We start from the raw sequence: 19,308 nt of genomic DNA, 5'->3' as shown, positions 1-19,308 counted from the left end.
TGTATTTGCATTGGAAGGTATTTATATATAAAATTATTTCGAAAAAGAAAATCGCTATGCATATACGGAAAACATAAATTTTTCGTATAATGAACTTACTATCATTTAACTAAATAGTTATATTTTTAGTCTTGAATTGTATAGAAGTATGGTTGCCATCAATTCCAGTAACCGAAATTGGATAAAATAAAAAGCTTTTTTGGTTAGTCTATATTCATCAAAACTATAATCATTTAATCTATTGCCAAAGATCAAGACAACTTAAAAAATACATATATAAATAAATAAATTATTGTCTAAGGCTCGAATTTCTCAAAAACCTAGCAATATATAGTCGAAGGCTCTAATTTTTCAAAATTTTAATGAGGTCAAAATCTTAGGCCGAGACTGACCACAACCACTAGTTCCAAAGTTTGACTCTGCTGCTCTCCCCCACAAGCGTCATTACTAGAAATTGCACATATGACTTGATCTACAAGCTATTCTATGTTCCTCTCTGTTTTAAAGTCTTGCACTTGAGATTCAACCACTTGATCAATGATTCAGGACATTTCAAAGAGTTCATCCAGATAAAAATCTCAGTTAAATACAGGCATAACCAATCTTTTAATGTTATGCTGAGAAAACAAGAATTGTCCAAAAAAATTAGCCACGTAATGGAAAATTTCACATTGAGCTTGACCGTGACAAATAATATTACCATTTTTTTGCCACAGAGAAGATGAATGATTTCTTAATAAAGGTAGAAGCAGAAGCACCTGCAGCTCTTCAACTCTACAACTAACATTTACACAAGTGACAGCTCCCCAGCAGGAATAGATCTCTTGACAAGCCTAGCCCAAGATTCATTAGTTTCTGTGATGACCTTGAGAGCATAATCCTGTTTATTCCAAAATTTGTTAAAAATTTAAAAAATAAACAAAACACAACACCCAAATATAACACAGGTAAAAAAATAAATAAATAATGACGATATGAACAAATATATAATGTTTTGCTGGAATCTACGGTGAAGTGTGCTATAATGTCTCCACCTGAACCACAACGATATTGTTTTCTTTAAACCGTGGTCTATTTTGGAAAGTAGATTAGAAGTTAGTTTTTTTACTTTTTTTAAGCTTTTTTTGAAAAAACCTATAAAAAATAGAGAGGTGATGTGACCCAAAAAAAATAAAAAAGCTAACATTTTGACTTTTAACCTAATTGCCAGCCCACAAACTTTTTTCTACCAAGCTGATGTCGGTCGGGAAATCACATACACCCCTCCTTAGAACCACACGTCCTCATGAGGTGGCTCATAGAGTCGTTCCCAGCACTTATGGCCTATACAGCTGAACCTGAAGTTAGGTCCCACCGCTTTTGGGCTAAATCCCTCGCGGCTTTGAAATGCGAATGTGAGTGAACTCACATATACAAGTACTTTTATTACCAAGCTGATGTGGGATGAAATGTCACATATGCCATAATACAACACTTTTTTCTCAGTTCCCCCCCCCCCCCCCCCCCCCCTCCTTTTAGTGTGTTCCACAAGTACTTCAAATCCAGTACGCATAATGCATAATGTACTAAATTTCTGTCTTAATGACTTGTGCTGCATGGCATACAGACTTTCTGGAGAAGTCATAATAATTGAAAACCTGACAGTACTAAAGGTGCATTTTCTAACTTTTAGTGGACAGAAAATTCAATTAACTTCAACACTTTAAAACAAATCAAAAACCCTTCAAGGTGTCAAGCTTCTTTGCAATTGAAGAAGATGTCATGCAAGCAGAGAATTGCACCTAAGCAATCTACAATGAGGGAGGTATAGAAACTAATACCTTGTTTGCTGCTTTGTTGCCAAGACCAAACTTGTTAGCAGGTTTTCCATCAGGGATCTTGTAGTCTCTGAACCAGTCCCTGATTGCAGTAAGAGTGCCCTGGAGAAAGATACCAAATTAGGCCCATTGACAATTTCAAACAGCAACTCATATACATATCATAAAATCCAATTTTAAGCAGCTTAAGTTAACTTATCTTGTTTTATTATCAAGGGAAAAGGTATCACAGTTGGAAAATAACTATGACACCTTATCCCTGATCACTGACATTGCAATGTAATTGAATTTTAAAGGTACATATGAACCACAATTATTGTAATCAAAACCAATTCTGAAATCTAGAATACCCCTAAATTCTCATTGCTCTTATCCAATGGATTTGAGGTAACTAACACCTGTATAATACCGTCTGTGACTAGTAAACGCAATACCAACAATCTCTAGGGCACTGCCCTTTGTATAATAACTTAAACCATAATAAGAAATTAAAAAAATTGGCAAACGCATTGAAGCTCAAATATGTTGTAGTGATATTGAGGGTAACTCAGAAATTAAAGTTTTCAGGTCGGTGCAGCATTGATTAAAGCTGCTGTGGAAATAGCATGGATATTACAATGACATTACAAACAGATAAATGAGAACAGAACTGCAAAAAATTATAGATGGATGATGTATGAAGGAACAGCATTGAATATTGGACTACAGCCCCAACATACATGGAAGATGCAGGTTGTGGGCTGATCTAAAGCCACCCTTGCAAACCTGTATAATTCAGTTGTTGATATAAAATTTCTTAAATCATTTAAGGAGAAGCTACACCCACATCCTTAATTTCTATATGCACAACGCTCCCCCACATGTGGGTTATCTAATGAGAGAGAAGGCCGTACATACTGGCACCATGGCTGTAGAATTTCTTACATTATTTAACAAAGTAAATTTGATAGCCAACAAATGCTGGAAAAAGGCTGGCAGGTGAAAACTGAAACAATGTGCATCAGCAGTGTCGCTCAGTGCACCAAATCATATAATGAAACTCTCATCATTTACAGGGGAAAGAAAAAGAAAAACAAAAACCGGCTAACAAGATAACGAGAGGATCACCAGAAATTGCAACCAAATCTGATAAAACTGGTACCTTGTGTATTTATTTATTTTGATGAGCAATAAAAGTGGAACCTGAATATGCTAGCAAATCCTTCTAAAAGAGATAAAAAAATATAAATAAAAAAAACACAAACAGAGATTCATAGGAAGATAAGCTAATTAAAATATTTACGCAATGAAGAAATTCAACCAACCCAACATGCTCTCATCATAACAAATTGTGGTTGGCTCCTTTCTGGCAACCTTTTTATTCTACTTCCATAAAACCACCATGATTTTAGCATCAAGAGAGCATGAAAGTAGATGTTATACCACAGCTCTGAACTCTGCTTCTGCTATATGAAAGTAGATGTTATATTCAAAACTTCTTATCTTACAAGACCAAATGACACTCCTTATATAGGAGATATTACAAACATCATTATAACCCATTATATGTCACTTACATATTATATATTACCACTATCTACCACTATCATATTATATACATGCCACTATCTGCCACCAACACCACTATCATATTCTATACACGCCACTATCTGTCACTAACACCACTATCATATTATATACATGCCACTATCTTATTATATACATTAACACAAATTTCCAGCACTCTCCCTCAAGCTGGTTTGAAGATATCTTCCATAGCCAGCTTGCTAGTCAGCTTATCAAATTACTTCTTGTGTAGTCCCTTCGTTAGCACATCAGCTAATTGTTCACCTGTTGGAAGGTAGGTCATACAGATTATGCCAGCATTGATTTTCTCCTTGATGAAATGTTTATCCACTTCTATATGTTTTGTGCGATCATGTAGAACTGGATTATGAGCTATAGATATAGCTGCTTTGTTGTCACAATAGACCTTCATAGGTGTCGGGTGAGAAAGCTTTAATTCTTCAAGAATTCTTTTAATCCACATTACTTCACAGATTCCATGGGCAACAGCTCTGAACTCTGCTTCTGCACTACTTCTAGCTACCACATTCTGTTTTTTACTCCGCCATGTAACTAGGTTCCCACCTACAAAGGAGCAGTATCCGGATGTTGATCTCCTGTCTGTAACACTTCCTGCCCAGTCTGCATCTGTGTATACTTCAACTTGAAGATGTCCATGTTTCTTGAACAGTAAGCCTCTCCCTGGAATTCCTTTCAAATATCTTAAGATCTTATAAACGGCCTCAAAGTGCTCTGCCCCTGGTGAGTGCATGAACTGACTTACCATGCTGACTGCAAAGGCAATATCAGGCCGCGTATGAGACAAGTAAATCAATTTCCCTACAAGTCGCTGATATTGTTCCCTCTCTTTGACTTCTTCAGCCTTAGCAGTTTGTAACTTCAAGTTAGGCTCGATCGGAATCTCCACCATCTTACAACCAAGCATACCTGTTTCTCCAAGGAGATCAAGAACATATTTTCTCTGATTAACGAATATACCTTCCTTGGATCTTGCAAATTCCATTCCGAGGAAATACTTGAGGGCTCCCAGATCCTTAATGTGAAATTCTTTTGCGAGTTTCTCTTTGAGGGCTGCTAACTCTGCTTCATCATTACCAGTTAAAATGATGTCATCAACATAAACAATCAAAATTACAATTTTACTGTCTTTTGAATGTTTATAAAATATTGTGTGATCTGCTTGACTCTGCGAGAAGTCACAACTGATAACTGCCTTCCCAAAGCGTTCAAACCACGCTCTTGGTGATTGTTTGAGTCCGTATAATGACTTGTTCAATCTGCATACTCTGTCGCTTCCAAGTCTCTGCTCAAATCCCGGCGGTAGGCTCATGAACACCTCCTCTTCAAGATCACCATTGAGAAATGCATTTTTAATGTCAAGTTGATGTAGAGGCCAATCTGAATTTACTGGAAAAGATAACAGTACTCTGATGGAATTTATTTTAGCAACAGGAGCAAACGTCTCCTGATAGTCAATCCCATAAGTTTGAGTGAAGCCTTTAGCCACCAATCTCGCCTTGTATCTCTCAACGCTTCCATCTGCGTTACATTTTATCGTAAACACCCATTTACACCCAACTGTTTTCTTGTCTTTGGGTAGATCAACTATCTCCCAAGTACCACTTCTCCTTAAAGCATTCATCTCCTCCATGACTGCTAATTTCCAATTCGGATCATCCAATGCTTCCTGTATATTCCTTGGAACAAACAAGTGTGAAATCCTAGATGTGAAAGCTCTATGGTTTTTAGACAGTCTTTGATAGGAGAGGTAATTTGCAATAGGATGTTTAATGCAATTTCGGACACCTTTCCTAATTGCTATAGGAACATCAAGGTCGGAAATAGAAGGAATAGGATTACCTAAAATTTCGATGCCATAACTCGGGTGGACATTCGGGTCATTAGGATGGACATTTGGGTCATTATTCCTCACATGAAATCGCTTCCTAGTATAAACCTGAAGCTCAGAATTTAGATCATTTTATAGTACTTCTCCCCCTAAACAAGAATCTTCTTGACTAGGCACCATAGAACTTGGTTCTCCTAAGTGATCATATCCGAATGATGTGGTTTTTGTGTAGGATAAATGACATTGGGGAGCGGGATAGAAATATCCCAAAAATGGTCTTCTACTCCACTTGTCTCCCCCTGAAGAGAAGTGTTAGGGAAATAGGATTTTGTTTCCACAAATGACACATCCATACTCACATGAAATTTCTTGGTTTGAGGATCGAAACACTTATACCCCTTTTTGTTTGAGGAATAACCCAAAAAAACACATTTTATAGCACGGGGGTCAAGTTTTGAACGAAATTGACTGGGAACATGAACATAGGCAGTACATCCAAAAACTTTGGCGAGTAAATCAGAAAACAACCTCGTGCCAGGAAAAAAAGTTTTGAGACAATCAAAAGGTGTTTTGTATGTTAACACCTTTGTAGGCATCCTGTTTATCAAATAAGAGACTGTTAAAATTGCTTCACCCCATAAATATTTAGGAACATGCATGTAAAACATTATAGCACGTGCTACTTCAAGTAAATGTTTATTTTTTCGTTCTGCAATGCCATTTTGTTGAGGGGTATCCCGACATGTAGATTGATGAAAAATCCCATTTTTTTCCAAAAACTCACCCAACTGCTCATTGAAATATTCTGTGTCATTATCAGAATGTAAAATACCAATTTTGGTTTGAAATTGGTTTTCAATCATATTGTAAAAATTTGTGAATAAATTTTTCACGTCAGATTTTTTATTCATCAAATAAATCCAACATAAGCGGGTATGGTCATCAATAAATGTAACAAATCATCTTTTACTAGAAAGAGTAGTAATTTTAGAAGGGCCCTAAACATCACTATGAATCAAATAAAAAGGTTTGGAAGCCTGGTAAGGTTTTGGCAAATAAGTAGAGCGACGAAATTTTGCAAAAATGCAACTTTCACAATGAAAAGAAAAACAATCAATCCCTTTAAATAATTCTGGAAATAAATGTTTCAGATAAAGAAAACTAGGATGTCCTAGCCTATAGTGCCATAGCATTATTTTTTCTCGAACAGAGATTGAACTAGTACTATTAAAGCTCTGAGCTTTTTTATTACTAACAGGTACTTCATCAAAGTAGTAAAGACCTTCAAGCATCCTAGCATGCCCAATCATCATCCCCGAGTTCTGGTCCTGAAATTCACAATGGGATTCAAAAAATGTAACACGACAATTAGAATCCTTAGATAGTTTACTGACAGACAAAAGGTTACAGGCTAAGTTGGGGACGTGAAGAACAGCATTGAGATTAATTTTCTCAGTTAGTTTAATAAATCATTTTCCTGCAATAGGTGAAAAACTACCATCGGCTATTCTGATTTTGTCATGACCAGAACAAGGGAAATAAGTACTAAATAAATGGGAAAAACTAGTCATGTGATCGGAGGCACCGGAATCTATGATCCACGGAGAGAAGTTTAGGCAAGAGAAGGCTTTAAGATTTCTACCTGTTTGTGCCAACAAAACACTAGGAGTACCGGATGAGGAGTTGGATTTTATCAGCTTTAAGAGTTGATCAATCTGCACTTTGTTGAAGGGACCTGAATCGGCTTCATTAGCGGTAGGAAAGCCACGATTCTTCTCTCCTTGTTTGCTGCTTTTCCAGTTGACAGGTTTGCCATGGATCTTCCAACACGTTTCGCGTGTATGGCGAGGCTTGTTGCAAAAATCACACCAGACTCGTGGCTTATCATCAAACCTGCGCTGGTAATTTGCAGCCTTGTTGGCCGCAGCATCGCTAATTAAAGCAGAAATTTCAATTGATTCACCAGTACTTTTTTCTTAAGCATGACGCTTCTTCGGCTCTCTTCCCTTCTGACTTCGGCAAATACTTCGCCAATGGATGGGAGAGGAGGTCTGCCAATAATTCTTCCTCGCACTTCATCGAACTCAATGTTGAGGCCGGCAAGAAACTTGTAAATACGGCTGTCTTCCACAGTTTTCTTGTGGTGGTTGCAGTCGTCAACCGATTTCCATTTGTATGTGTTGAAGATGTCAAGATCCTGGCACAACCTTCTCAACGAATTGAAATATTTGGTGACGGAATCATCTCCTTGACGAATCTCTCCCAACTTCAAAGTTAATTCGAAAACTTGAGATTGATTTCCTAGGTCAGAATACATCTGACTAACATTATCCCACAACTCTTGTGCAGTAGTATAGCACATGTAATTAGAGCTTATATCCTCCTCCATGGAATTGACCAACCATGTCATAACCATGGAGTTTTCAGCGTCCCAACTGTCGAACAGCGGATCATTAACAGCAGGAGCCTTCTTGTCACTAGTGATGTAACCGATCTTTCCTTGCCCACGGATATACATCCAGACAGATTGTGACCAGCGGAGAAAATTATCACCATTTAGGCGGATGGTGGTGATTTGGACAGAGTGAGAGTTGGACGTTTTCACCGGAATGGCAGCGGCAGGGGTTGAAGTGGTTTCGGACGTGACTTCCGACATGGCTATGACGGTTTTAGGGCTGCTGTGTTTTTTTGTTGCTCTGATACTAACTTAGAAAATATGAGGAAGAAGAACTCCGAAAATATGAGGAAGAAGGAATATATTTCTGTTATATTCAAAACTTCTTATCTTACAAGACCAAATGACACTCCTTATATAGGAGATATTACAAACATCATTATAACCCATTATATGCCACTTACATATTATATATTACCACTATCTACCACTATCATATTATATACATGCCACTATCTGCCACCAACACCACTATCATATTCTATACATGCCACTATCTGTCACCAACACCACTATCATATTATATACATGTCACTATCTTATTATATACATTAACACAAATTTCTAGCAACCACCATGATTTTAGCATCAAGAGAGCATGAAAGTAGATGTTATACCACAGATATTACAAGAAATAATTAGCAGATATATCTAAAAGAAACTAAATAAAATATTGCTTAGTTCAACAAAAACATACCGGGAAATGCTTCTCAACATCATCAACATCGTTAACAAGTGAAGCTCTTGGATCATCCAATGAAATCGCAACTATTTTCCAGTCAAGTTCCCCTTCATCAATCATTGCCAAAGCAGCTAAGGGTTTGACCTTCATAATCTGGCCTATCTTTCCTTGGCTGTCACCAATCTCAACCACATCAACTGAAAATTGAAGAAATCATCCAAAATAATTTCAATTTGTGTAGGCATTTGTGTGTGTGCGCGTGTGCACAAGAATGTTTAGTACAGAGGAACTGAATGTTTGCTTGAGTATTACCTGGATCATTATCTCCAAGTGCCTCCTCAACATCAGAGTTTGCCGATGATGGGTCTTCCCACGTTTGTGGAAGCAATCCATAATTCCAATTAATATTATATCTGGGAACGATAGGATAAAATGAAATGATTCAGGAACTTCAACATTAAGAATCTCAAATTTCGAACTGTCAATATAAACATTCATGAAAAGGAATGCAAGGAGAGGAATCTAGGGTCCTTTTAATAGATCAATACGGTGGCAAGAAGTACCAGGGATTCTGGCATTTAACATTAAGGGAGAATAAAAGAAAGGGTAAACAAGCTGACTTCAAACTTCACATACCAAAACTCTGGGGTAGAATGAAATTGATTCAACTTTATTAAACCGCGTAAATGGCATGAAGGTCAATATAGCCAGTTCATTTTTCCACATTGAGTACCTAAGCCCAGCTCTCAAGGAAATTGCAAGAATTTTTTAAAAAGCCTACACAACCTATTTATTTAGGGGGATTTGGTGATAGACCCCTCACTGTCTAATTTGTCTTTCAAAAGGACAAGAATTATATAGATACATTCAAAACCCCCTAATATTTTAAAACTTGTTTCTTTTACTATATTACCCTCATATCTATCAGCTCTTCTATTAAGCCATCCTCACACACAGTGTATTTCAGAGTAAAGTTTACTATGATTCAAAGTAAAATTTTATATCGTTAAGCAAATCAACATGTTTTTAACCAAACTAAAATTTTACTTTGAATTATAGTAAACTTTACTCTGATTCAGAGTAAAATTTTATTCTGAATCAGAGTAAAGTTTACTATGTTTCAAAGTAAAATTTTATATCGTTAAACAAATCAACATGTTTTTAACTAGAGTGAAATTTTACTTTGAATTATAATAAACAAATCAACATGTCTTTAACCAGAGTAAAATTTTACTTTGAATCATAGTAAACTTTATTTTGATTCAGAGTAAGAGTAAAGTTTATTATGATTCAAAGTAAAATTTTATATTGTTAAGCAAATCAATATGTTTTTAACCAGGGTAAAATTTTACTATTACAAAAAATAAAATACATACTAAATGAATGAACCAGAGTCAAATTTTACTCTAAGATCTATTAACAAATAAAAAAAAAAAAAAAAAAAAATTGGAAACAACAAGGCGACATCTACAGCTCAGATTCATGTTCTCCATATCTATTACAATCTGTCTCATTTTCATCAACATCAACACAAGAAAATATATATATATATATTTGTTGCAATATGTTTCTTCATCTACATCATCATCATCACAACAACAAATAAAATGAAAAAAAGAAAAAAAATCATATTATCATCCACATCCAGTGAAGGCTAACAACAACTTAGATATATGTTATTGATCTAAGAGATTTCAAGAGAGAAAAACAAAGTCTATGTAGTGGTCGAGCAAAAGTTCAAAGAATCTGAAGTAAATTATGTGGAGAAGCCCAAAATCATAAAATCAAATGAACATATGTTTACATATATACATAATTTTGTTGTATAATGTGTACGGGCTCTAATGAAATCGGTGTTGAAGCTTTATCTGGTCCTAATAGAGAGAGAGAGAGAAAGAGAGCTGAGACCGTCAATGGAGTTTGAGACTTGGATCTCCCTGAAAAGAGGAGGAGCCAATTTCGAGTATCGATTGGAGCTTTCTACGATCTGTTCGCGATCTCAGATCTGAGGATGAAGACGCCGTATGTCGATCTGTGTAGATCTGAGATTTGAGATTTGTGTCGATCTCTCTAATCGATCTACAATGGCAGAGAATCTACCACCACCACCATTGCTCCACCTCCACCACCATTGCTCCACCTAGGTTCTTCAGAATTGTGAGAATGAGAGAGAGAGAGAGATAGGAGCGGTGAATCAAAGCAACGATGTCGTCTGCAAACCACTGTGAAACATTGGAACATAGCCGTCGTCATTGCCATGTGTGAGGCGGAGGAGAGAGACGGCAAAGGTGGGGAGAGAATGGGCGGAGAAGGTGGGAAGATTTAATTGAGGGTACAATAGTCTGATAGAATATTTAAAAAAAAAAATTTGTCCTTTATGCAAGACTTTATAATTATGAGAGGGTTTAGAAAGTATAATTTTTTTCTTAATCCTTTTAACAATGAAAGGAAGGTAATGGGGTATATAGCCAAATTTCCCATTTATTTAACCTCTTCTCCAGTATTCACGTCAACTATTAGGATTTATATCAGTTACCTAACTGCTGTAGATAGTGCCCAATAGAAGAAAAATATAATTGTAGCTACCACTCAGTACATTCTGCATAAAATATATACCATTTTTATCTTCTTGATTCAAATACATAAAAACATGATTGAAAGACAAAATGGGATTATATTAAGTAATAACATGAAGAAACATATGCAATCTATAGGCCAGGTTGCTTGCCATTTGCTAGCAATGCTGGGAATTGTCCTCAGAAAAAGCAACCTCAGTAGGTAAAGGTTAACAAGAATAGCATACGGACATTAGGATTATCATTATGGTTAGATGCCAGCCTGTAAAAGTTCCAATATGAGACCAGTAATCCGCAAATCCCAACACATTCCACTTTTCGGGCTCATGCCATCACCAATGATAAATTAAGCAGTCCATCTGATAATTAAATGCTTATACAAAAAAACAGGCTAAAATGGCTTGTTCAAACACCTAGAGAACAATAAAAAAATATGCACTACGAAATTGTGAAGAAGAAAAAAGGGGGAAAGAAAAAGGGTAAATTGTGCATCTTACGGATAGAATCGAAGTTTTCCTTTCTTGGTATCCTGCTTTATTGGAGTGAATGGCTCATCGGTAGCAACCTCCATCTTTGCACTTGTTTCTTTGGGTATTTCAACAATAAAATTGAAAACACCATCACCCAAGCGTAATGGTATATCATGCCAGGGAGAAACCTGCATGGTAAGTAAAAACTAGCTAGTAAATAAGAGCATTTGTAGCAAACTAGTCCAAATTGATGGAAAATCCACATATTATACATGATGACTAATGCTCTACCAAATTTACCTAATGCCTGTATTGATCACAGAGAACCTGAAGGAAACTAGAAAGGGATTTGAAAAAGGAAAGGGAGACGCGAATCAAATATAAGCTAAATATTTTCTCAAATTCTCTTTCCCTTTCCAAAATCCATAATCCAAACACAGTGTAAAAATCCTTTTCTGTTCCTATACAGTGAGATGACCATAGACAAGAATTTATGGCTCAACAACAGTTAAACTTAATGCTTCTTTGCCTCGCAAAATGTAAATTCATTCGACTTTCCAAATTGAAAAACAATCAAATTTCGCTTCTAAAGCAATTTCAATTTAAATTTCCATTTCCATCAGTCAATCAATATAAAGAAAGCCTAAAGTTATAACGCAGGTTCAGAATGCTTTTATGCTTCACAATTTCAAATGCAAATTGAAAAACCAAACACAGGTCGAGACAGATAGGGAGACCTTTTTGCCGGAATTGTCGAGGAAGAAGACTCGGAAGTCTAGGGTTTGAGGTTGGCCTTCTTCCTTGATGTGAATCTCAGGCTTGTAAAGAGCAGTGCAAGTGAAGGACCTCCTCTTAGGAACCAATCTGCTGTTGTTATTGGTGTTGAAGCAGAGACTTAGGCCGTTGGATCTTCGCAATGGACCTCTGAACAGTAAAGCAGTGGTGGTGGTGTTGGTTGAGACTACTGTGGCTATCACTCTAGTGGCCGCCATTGCTGCTGAGTTTGCGACTCAGAAAGAGTCTCGTGGTGGTGACTTGACTTGAACCACAGAGGGAGCTGATCGATCGTATCGTATTGATAGATTGGCTCTTCTGCTCTTTTATTACACGTCACTCATCTCTCGTGACTCATGAGGTACTCCATTATTTGGGCCTAGGCCCCATTAGTAATGGCTCATTACATCTTCATCAAATTAATTAAAATTTATTTTTTTATTTTAATTATTCATCTTTTTAAATTTATTTTTTCTAACAAATTCTTTATTTTTTTATTCATTTTAATTAGAATTAATTTTTTATAAACTTAACATAATTAATTTCAAAGCATAGAAAAGTAATGGGCTTGTTTGGTTTGATTTTGGGAGATGAGTTTGGGAGATAAAAAGTACGAAAAGTTGTTTGGTTTGATTTTTTTGGAAAGATGTTTTGAAAAATTATTTTGAGAGAGAGTTTTGAAAAAAGTGATTGATTTGATGTGTATGAGAGAGAGATTTGTTTGGAAAATTTGTTTGGTTTACAAGTTTTGAAAAAAAATTTTGAGAAAATTTGTTTGGTTTGAATTTTTCTGAAAACTCATTTGTAGAGAAATTTTCCCAAAAATTTTTGGGAAATTTAAACCAAACGAACCGAATATTTTTTAATGTTTAATTAGGTGAAACCACTAGTTACATTTATTAAGTCAAAACGATCAAAAGTAAAATCACTCACTTGGTGTTTGAGAACAGGTTTTTTTTAGTAATTTTTTAGTTTTTTTTGGCTAAAATATAATATAAAAAACTAGTATGTTTGGGATGATTTTTTGATTTTTTACAAAAAGATGTGTAAAAAGTAGAAAGAAAATGATTTTTTAACTTTTTGGTGTAAGTTGTTAGTATTTTGATTTTTTAGTGATTTTTTGACTTTTAAGTTAAAAAGTGATATTGCCAAACGATGCCATAAAAGTGAAATTTTGTAATTTATTCACTATTTTAACTAAAGAATGAAAATAACTAATTTGATAAATATGCTCTAATATTTTATGATTGTCTTATTGGAAAATTTTGTAATACACTTATGTACGGGGAGCAAATATTCAGGCGTGCCCGTATTCCTTTCTTCCAAGCTCCGTCGATATCCGATCACCTGCGAGCAAATAACGGTGAGCTACCCGGCGGTGTGTGGCCGGAGAAACCCTCCGACGGTCAAGTTAGCACACACCTTAGAGGGAATAGAGAGAAGGGAGAGTGTTTGAGTGTAAGAAATTCCTTACAGAGTGTCCGTGTGTCGCGTATGGGGGGCGCAGACATGCTTATATACCTTCTGAGCCCCATATCCACTCCCAGTCATCTCCTGACACGTGGCTCTGCTATCTCATCTGTCAGCATAAACCATGCCATTCATCACCTAACCTCAACTGCCTGACTTCACAGCTGGAGCTCGGCAGCCGAGCTGCTCTACCTCGGCCATGTCATGCTTCATACTCATGCGCCTAGGCGGACAAACATGTGGAAGACCGGGCCAGGCGGCATCTCGGCAAAGCCTAGCCCGGGCTCCTCCTTTGGTTGGCCTTCCTGCCGGTCAATCAACTACCCCGGCTGACCGCGCCTTTCCGGGCGCCGGTCTCTCAGCCTGTCTGGCTTCGACAATCCTCGGACCGAGTATCCTGGTCTGACCGGTCACTTCCTGGTCGAGCAGCTTCTGTACGGTCCGGGGCGGCACACACTCGGTCCAAACTCTGCCCGGCCCAAGTTCTGGTAGCCCATTTCCAGGCGGATAGTTGATCAGCTCGGCCCCATACACCGTTGGGCCCTCAACCTGCTCGGCCGTCACCTCGGCCCAACTCCAGATCATAAATTACCCTCTCAATTGCCCCTTAATTCCGTCCGCGGAAGCGTGACTGGGATTACTCACTTCGACCGAGATAATATTTCTCCGGTCGTCAAGACGCCAAGCCTTCACCGAGCTAATCTGCTATCCTTCCCCGGTCATGTTCCTCGGCTTACAGCCTTTTCGTCGAAAGTAGCTCAGCTGGCTCTTCGTCTCTTCATCCCGTCGCTTCAATCCTGACGTAGCCATAAATGGGGACACGTGGCGAGCTCCCATTGGTCATCGAGAAGCCAACCCGCCGTTTTTGTCAGAATTTGAATTTGGGCGGTTTTCTTTGCTTATACATACATGCCCTGCTCGAACTCCAAATCCTCCTACTGCCATTTCGACATTCGATCCCAGAGCTCTTGCATCCTCATCCAGACTCGCTGCCATTCTTCGTGCTTGAAGGATTAGGTCCTACTCTTCACTGGTAAGTCATTCAACCCTCATTTCGTTGCTATTTTCTCTCATATTGCACATATTAGGGCACTAAAACGTAGCATTTAGGGCAAAGGCCATAGAATCTGCCCCAAACCCCCCACTGTTCTTGGTGTTCTTCGTCTTCCTGAAGAACGCTGAAGAACTGGGGTGAACCGGGCTATGGGCCTTCTTTTGATCCAAAAAACTAACCAAACCGGGCAAACAGCATGTTTGTTTCAGCCCCAGCGAAAACCGAGATAACAAAAGGACTTGGCCGTTCAACCGGGCTAACCTCTGGTCCGCTTGGGCGACCGGGCTCCTTAGATAGAATAGACAGCCGAGGTGGTTTGGCACCCTTAATGACCGAGCTAAAATCCAGCACCTTTCGCGCGACCGCGCTAACACTTAACACTTGCCATCCTTTTCCTGCAGAGTCCAAGGGGACCACTGTCATTCTTGAGGCTCTCAGGACCGGGCAACATCCAATACCCAGAGCCAAACCCCTCAGCCGGGATACACTAGGCCGACCAAAAATGGGGAAATTCCGCTTCCTAGTGGATACTCCGGCTGCGCTGGCTACGTTCAGGGAGGAGTACGGCGTCCCGGCCGATGTCCACCTGCAGCTCGCAGAAGAGGAGACCACACCTTGGGGTAGGGAGGAGTGCCCCTTCACCGTGCTATCCATCGTTGAAGGGGGTCTTCGTTTCCCGCTCAACCCTCTTATAACCGAGTTCCTCCGCCACACCGGGCTGGCACCCACACAGGTGTCCACCAACACTTATAGAATAATCAACGGCGTTCACGAATTAAACAATCGACTAGGCATCAACTTAGGTCTAGCCGAGATACTGAGGCAATACACGATGGGCCACACCGGCGACGGTCTCGCCTATTACCTCAAGATTAGACCGGGCAGAGAGAAAAGCGTGACCGGCACACCAGACAAGGATCTCCATGACGATGATTTCTTCTGGGTGTCTGGTAACTACGAGACAGCCGAGGTACCGGGCTGGATGATTAGCAAAAATTTTGGGAGCACATGTAAGCCGTGCAAATTATCTCGGTTTTTACACTTGACGTTTCTGTAGACTAATGATTCTCTTGTTTCTTTTGCAGCCATCCAAGCCTTGCAAGCCAACTACAACTTCCCCAACGTAGAGGCGATCAGGACCGCGCTTCGCTACCGCGACCGAGATTGTAACCAACTCCTCGGCTACAGTCCCACATATAGATACTCTGCTCCCCGCCGGAGTAAGGTCACCGACTTCCTCCGAGCTCCAACACCTCCACCGGATCCTACTCTGCCAGACGTGCCCCTCGTTCGCCTGACCGAGGAACAAGAGATGGCCAAGCGCAGCAGAATCAAGAACTTGCTCACCGCCACATCCGCCGAGCTGCCGAGCGTTTCAACTCGCTCACCCGTCGCCGGTCAATCCAGTGGCGCTGTGGTCGCCCTTGCCTCTCAACCGACCGGCCAATCCAGCCGAGAACCTTCTGCACGGCGGGCCGGGAAAAGGGCTCGGGCAGACCCATCTGCCGAGTTAGTCGCCGAGCTAACTACCGAGCATCCGACTGACGCCCCCGCCCCAGTACCGGCCTGGCGTCCACAGTTGAAACACCAGGGTCAGGACATCCCGGCAACTGCCTCGATCAAGGCTGACAAAGAGCATCTGCTCGCCTTTGATCTGTCCAAAGCATTCCTACTACCGAGCGACGTGGTCGGCAGTGACCACGTCCCTGACACTCGGTTGGTCAAGTCATCCGTGAAGTCCATGGCCAGGGTAAGTCAATGCAACTCTGAAAATTTTTCAAGTGTTTTCCCGGTTCCGCTTCTAATAAACTTCGTTTGTTTGTTTTTTTTGCAGGCCATTCAAAAACAACACCTGGTTTTGGAGCGCATCCACCGGCTTAGGCAAAAGACAAATGACACAGCCAGCCAGGTAGAGAGCCTTCAAGCCGAGCTCGGCCGGGCTAAGGCTTCCCTCCAGATAGCAAACGCTGACAATAACAGACTGCTCGGTCAGCTGGATGCAGCCGAGAAAAAACAAAGTGAGCTCCAGGCCGAGGTTGACACCTTGAAGAAGACGAAGAGGAAGGCTTGCCGGGCTGCCAACAACGCCGGGTTCAACGAGGCCGAGAAGAACTATAAGAAGCAGGTCTTTGCCACACAAGACATCTACTTCAAGGCCGGTTGGAAGTCCGCCTGCGAACACCTCGGCCAAGGCTCTGACACCGACGTATTTGCCAACCCTCCTTCAGCTTCTCTACCGGTCTACCTTGTGCCATACGCAAACGACGTATTCAGCGCTCTGCAAGCGGAGGCCGAGGAGGGACTTGAAGATGAAGAGGACGACACAGATTCGGAGGCAGAGGAGGCCGAGGTGCCAGAACAGCCCGGCAGTGCTGAGCCCGGTGCCCAAGAAGTCAGCCCTACCGTCAACCTTGACGCCGGCGAAGACGAGTTCACCAATCTTTCCCCCCTAGTTTAGTGTTCTTTTTCCTTGTTTTTGCATTTTTGTTTCCAACTCTTTTAATGTAACCGGGCTCTGTCCCCTCCGTTTGTAATGAATTTCTTATCAATGAAAAATTCGAATTTTTGCAAGTGTCTGCACGGTTGTAATTAGTTCTGTCTTCAGCTAATCATCTCGGTAAAACTCATCATTTGAACACTTTGTCGACCGGAATACATAACACGGTCGGAGCACCTCAGCAGAACAAGACCAATTCATGAACCGAAATAGCCACCTCGACCGTAACAAAGTCGAACAAATCAACACTTCCATCCGGGGTACATCATCTCGGTTGGGAATCCCAAGTTGGACAAAACTATTCCAACCGGAATTTATCAGCTCGGTTGGTCATCCGAAGTTGGACAAAACACCAACTCTCCCAACCGAAGTATATCATCTCGGTTGGGAATCCGAAGTTGGACAAAACACCAACTCTTCCAACCGGAGTACATCATCTCGGTTGGGGATCCGAAGTTGGACAAAACACCAACACTCCCAACCGGAGTACATCATCTCGGTTGGGGATCCGAAGTTGGACAAAACACCAACTCTTCCAACCGGAGTACATCATCTCGGTTGGGAATCCGAAGTTGGACAAAACACCAACTCTTCCAACCGGAGTACATCATCTCGGTTGGGGATACGAAGTTGGACAAAACACCAACTCTTCCAACCGGAGTACATCATCTCGGTTGGGAATCCGAAGTTGGACAAAACACCAACTCTTCCAACCGGAGTACATCATCTCGGTTGGGGATCCGAAGTTGGACAAAACACCAACTCTTCCAACCGGAGTACATCATCTCGGTTTTAAACATTAAAAGAACAATCCAAGTGCTAGTGCTAGGCGAAATTACTTCTATAAATTGACAAAAAGAATTACATTCTGCTTTGCAAGCCAAAAAATTTCTTTACAAAAAGAGGAAAGTAAAAGCTTAAAAATAATACAGTTTCAAGTTGGCCGCATTCCATGGCCGGGGTATGGCTCTTCCCTCTAGATCCTCCAAGTGGTAAGCCCCCTTGCCAGCCAGACCAGTGATCTTGTAGGGTCCTTCCCAATTTGCCCCTAGTTTGCCTTCTCGTGGCACCAGGGTGTTGCCCATAATCTTCCTCAAAACCCAATCCCCAACTTTGAACGGTCTGGGGTGCACTGTCTTGTTGTACTTCTTGGAGAGCTCTTGTTGGTAGGCGGCCACATGGATGAGGGCCTTCTCCCGGCGCTCTTCCGCTAGGTCCAACTCCAAGGCAACAGCCTCGGCATTTAGCTCGGGCTCAAAACTCTCGGTTCTGAGGGTGGGCATTTCAACTTCCAAGGGTATGACCGCCTCCATGCCGTAAGCCAAAGCAAATGGAGTTTCCCCGGTTGAACGTCGCGGGGTTGTTCGGTATGCCCAAAGTACACTGGGCAATTCCTCAGCCCACTTTCCCTTGGCCTTTTCCAGCCGTTTCTTCAACCCATCCAGTATAGTTTTGTTCGATGCTTCGGCTTGACCATTGGACTGCGGGTAGGCCGGGGTGGAGTTGTAGAATTCTATCCTCAGATCTTCACAAAATCCTCTGAATAGGCGACCATCAAACTGGGTGCCGTTATCAGAGATCAAAATCTTGGGGACGCCAAATCGCGTGACCACGTTCTGCCAGACAAATCGCTTCACGTCTTTCTCTTTGATGGTTGCCAAGGGCTCAGCTTCAACCCACTTTGTGAAGTAATCTATGGCCGCGATGAAGAATTTCCGGTTGCCCGGTGCTGTTGGCAGTGGTCCCACTATATCTAGCCCCCACATGGCGAAAAGCCAAGGACTGGTGAGGGGAAGAAGTTCCCTGGCAGGCTGGTGGATCTGATGGGCGAATTTCTGGCATTTTTCGCACTTGCGGACATATTTTTGCGCGTCGGCCTGCATGCACGGCCACCAGTATCCCTGCGAAATAGCTCGGTAGGCCAAGGACCTGCCCCCGATGTGGCTGCCACAAATGCCTTCATGAATTTCAAACAAGAAGGCCTCCACTCTATTCGGGTGCACGCACTTGAGATAAGGACCGGTGAAGGACTTTTTATACAACGCGCCAGATGGAGAGAGCCAAAACCGCTCTGACTTCACCCGGATTTTGTGTGCTT

The 19,308-nt window shown here is 40.7% G+C and overlaps 2 protein-coding genes across 3 annotated transcripts; one reads left to right on the top strand and one right to left on the bottom strand.

The window, feature by feature from the left end:
- Positions 1 to 550: 550 nt before the first annotated feature.
- Positions 551 to 12,577, bottom strand: LOC114323325 (soluble inorganic pyrophosphatase 6, chloroplastic). Of its 2 annotated transcripts, XM_082899981.1 has the most exons (7): positions 12,153 to 12,512; positions 11,443 to 11,603; positions 8,682 to 8,782; positions 8,385 to 8,566; positions 3,122 to 3,170; positions 1,821 to 1,919; positions 551 to 880 (listed from the first exon to the last, which is right to left on the bottom strand). In XM_082899981.1, exons 1-6 carry the CDS (start codon positions 12,405 to 12,407, stop codon positions 1,870 to 1,872), a joined length of 798 nt encoding a protein of 265 aa, XP_082756107.1. In that variant the 5' UTR covers positions 12,408 to 12,512; the 3' UTR covers positions 551 to 880; positions 1,821 to 1,869. The 2 variants fall into 2 exon arrangements, with proteins under 2 accessions (XP_082756107.1, XP_082756106.1); XM_082899980.1 differs by lacking the exon at positions 3,122 to 3,170 and having other exon boundaries at positions 12,153 to 12,577.
- Positions 12,578 to 13,472: 895 nt separating this feature from the next.
- Positions 13,473 to 17,287, top strand: LOC114313474 (uncharacterized). The gene is made up of 2 exons (XM_082897985.1): positions 13,473 to 16,463; positions 16,548 to 17,287. Exons 1-2 carry the CDS (start codon positions 16,026 to 16,028, stop codon positions 17,169 to 17,171), a joined length of 1,062 nt encoding a protein of 353 aa, XP_082754111.1. The 5' UTR covers positions 13,473 to 16,025; the 3' UTR covers positions 17,172 to 17,287.
- The last annotated feature ends 2,021 nt before the right edge of the window (positions 17,288 to 19,308 follow it).

The sequence above is a fragment of the Camellia sinensis genome, chromosome 12 (genome assembly GCF_055761805.1).
Source record: "Camellia sinensis isolate YWXY chromosome 12, ASM5576180v1, whole genome shotgun sequence".
In the NCBI taxonomy this organism is placed as follows: Eukaryota; Viridiplantae; Streptophyta; class Magnoliopsida; order Ericales; family Theaceae; genus Camellia; species Camellia sinensis.
This window is presented reverse-complemented; position numbering and strand designations above follow the sequence as displayed.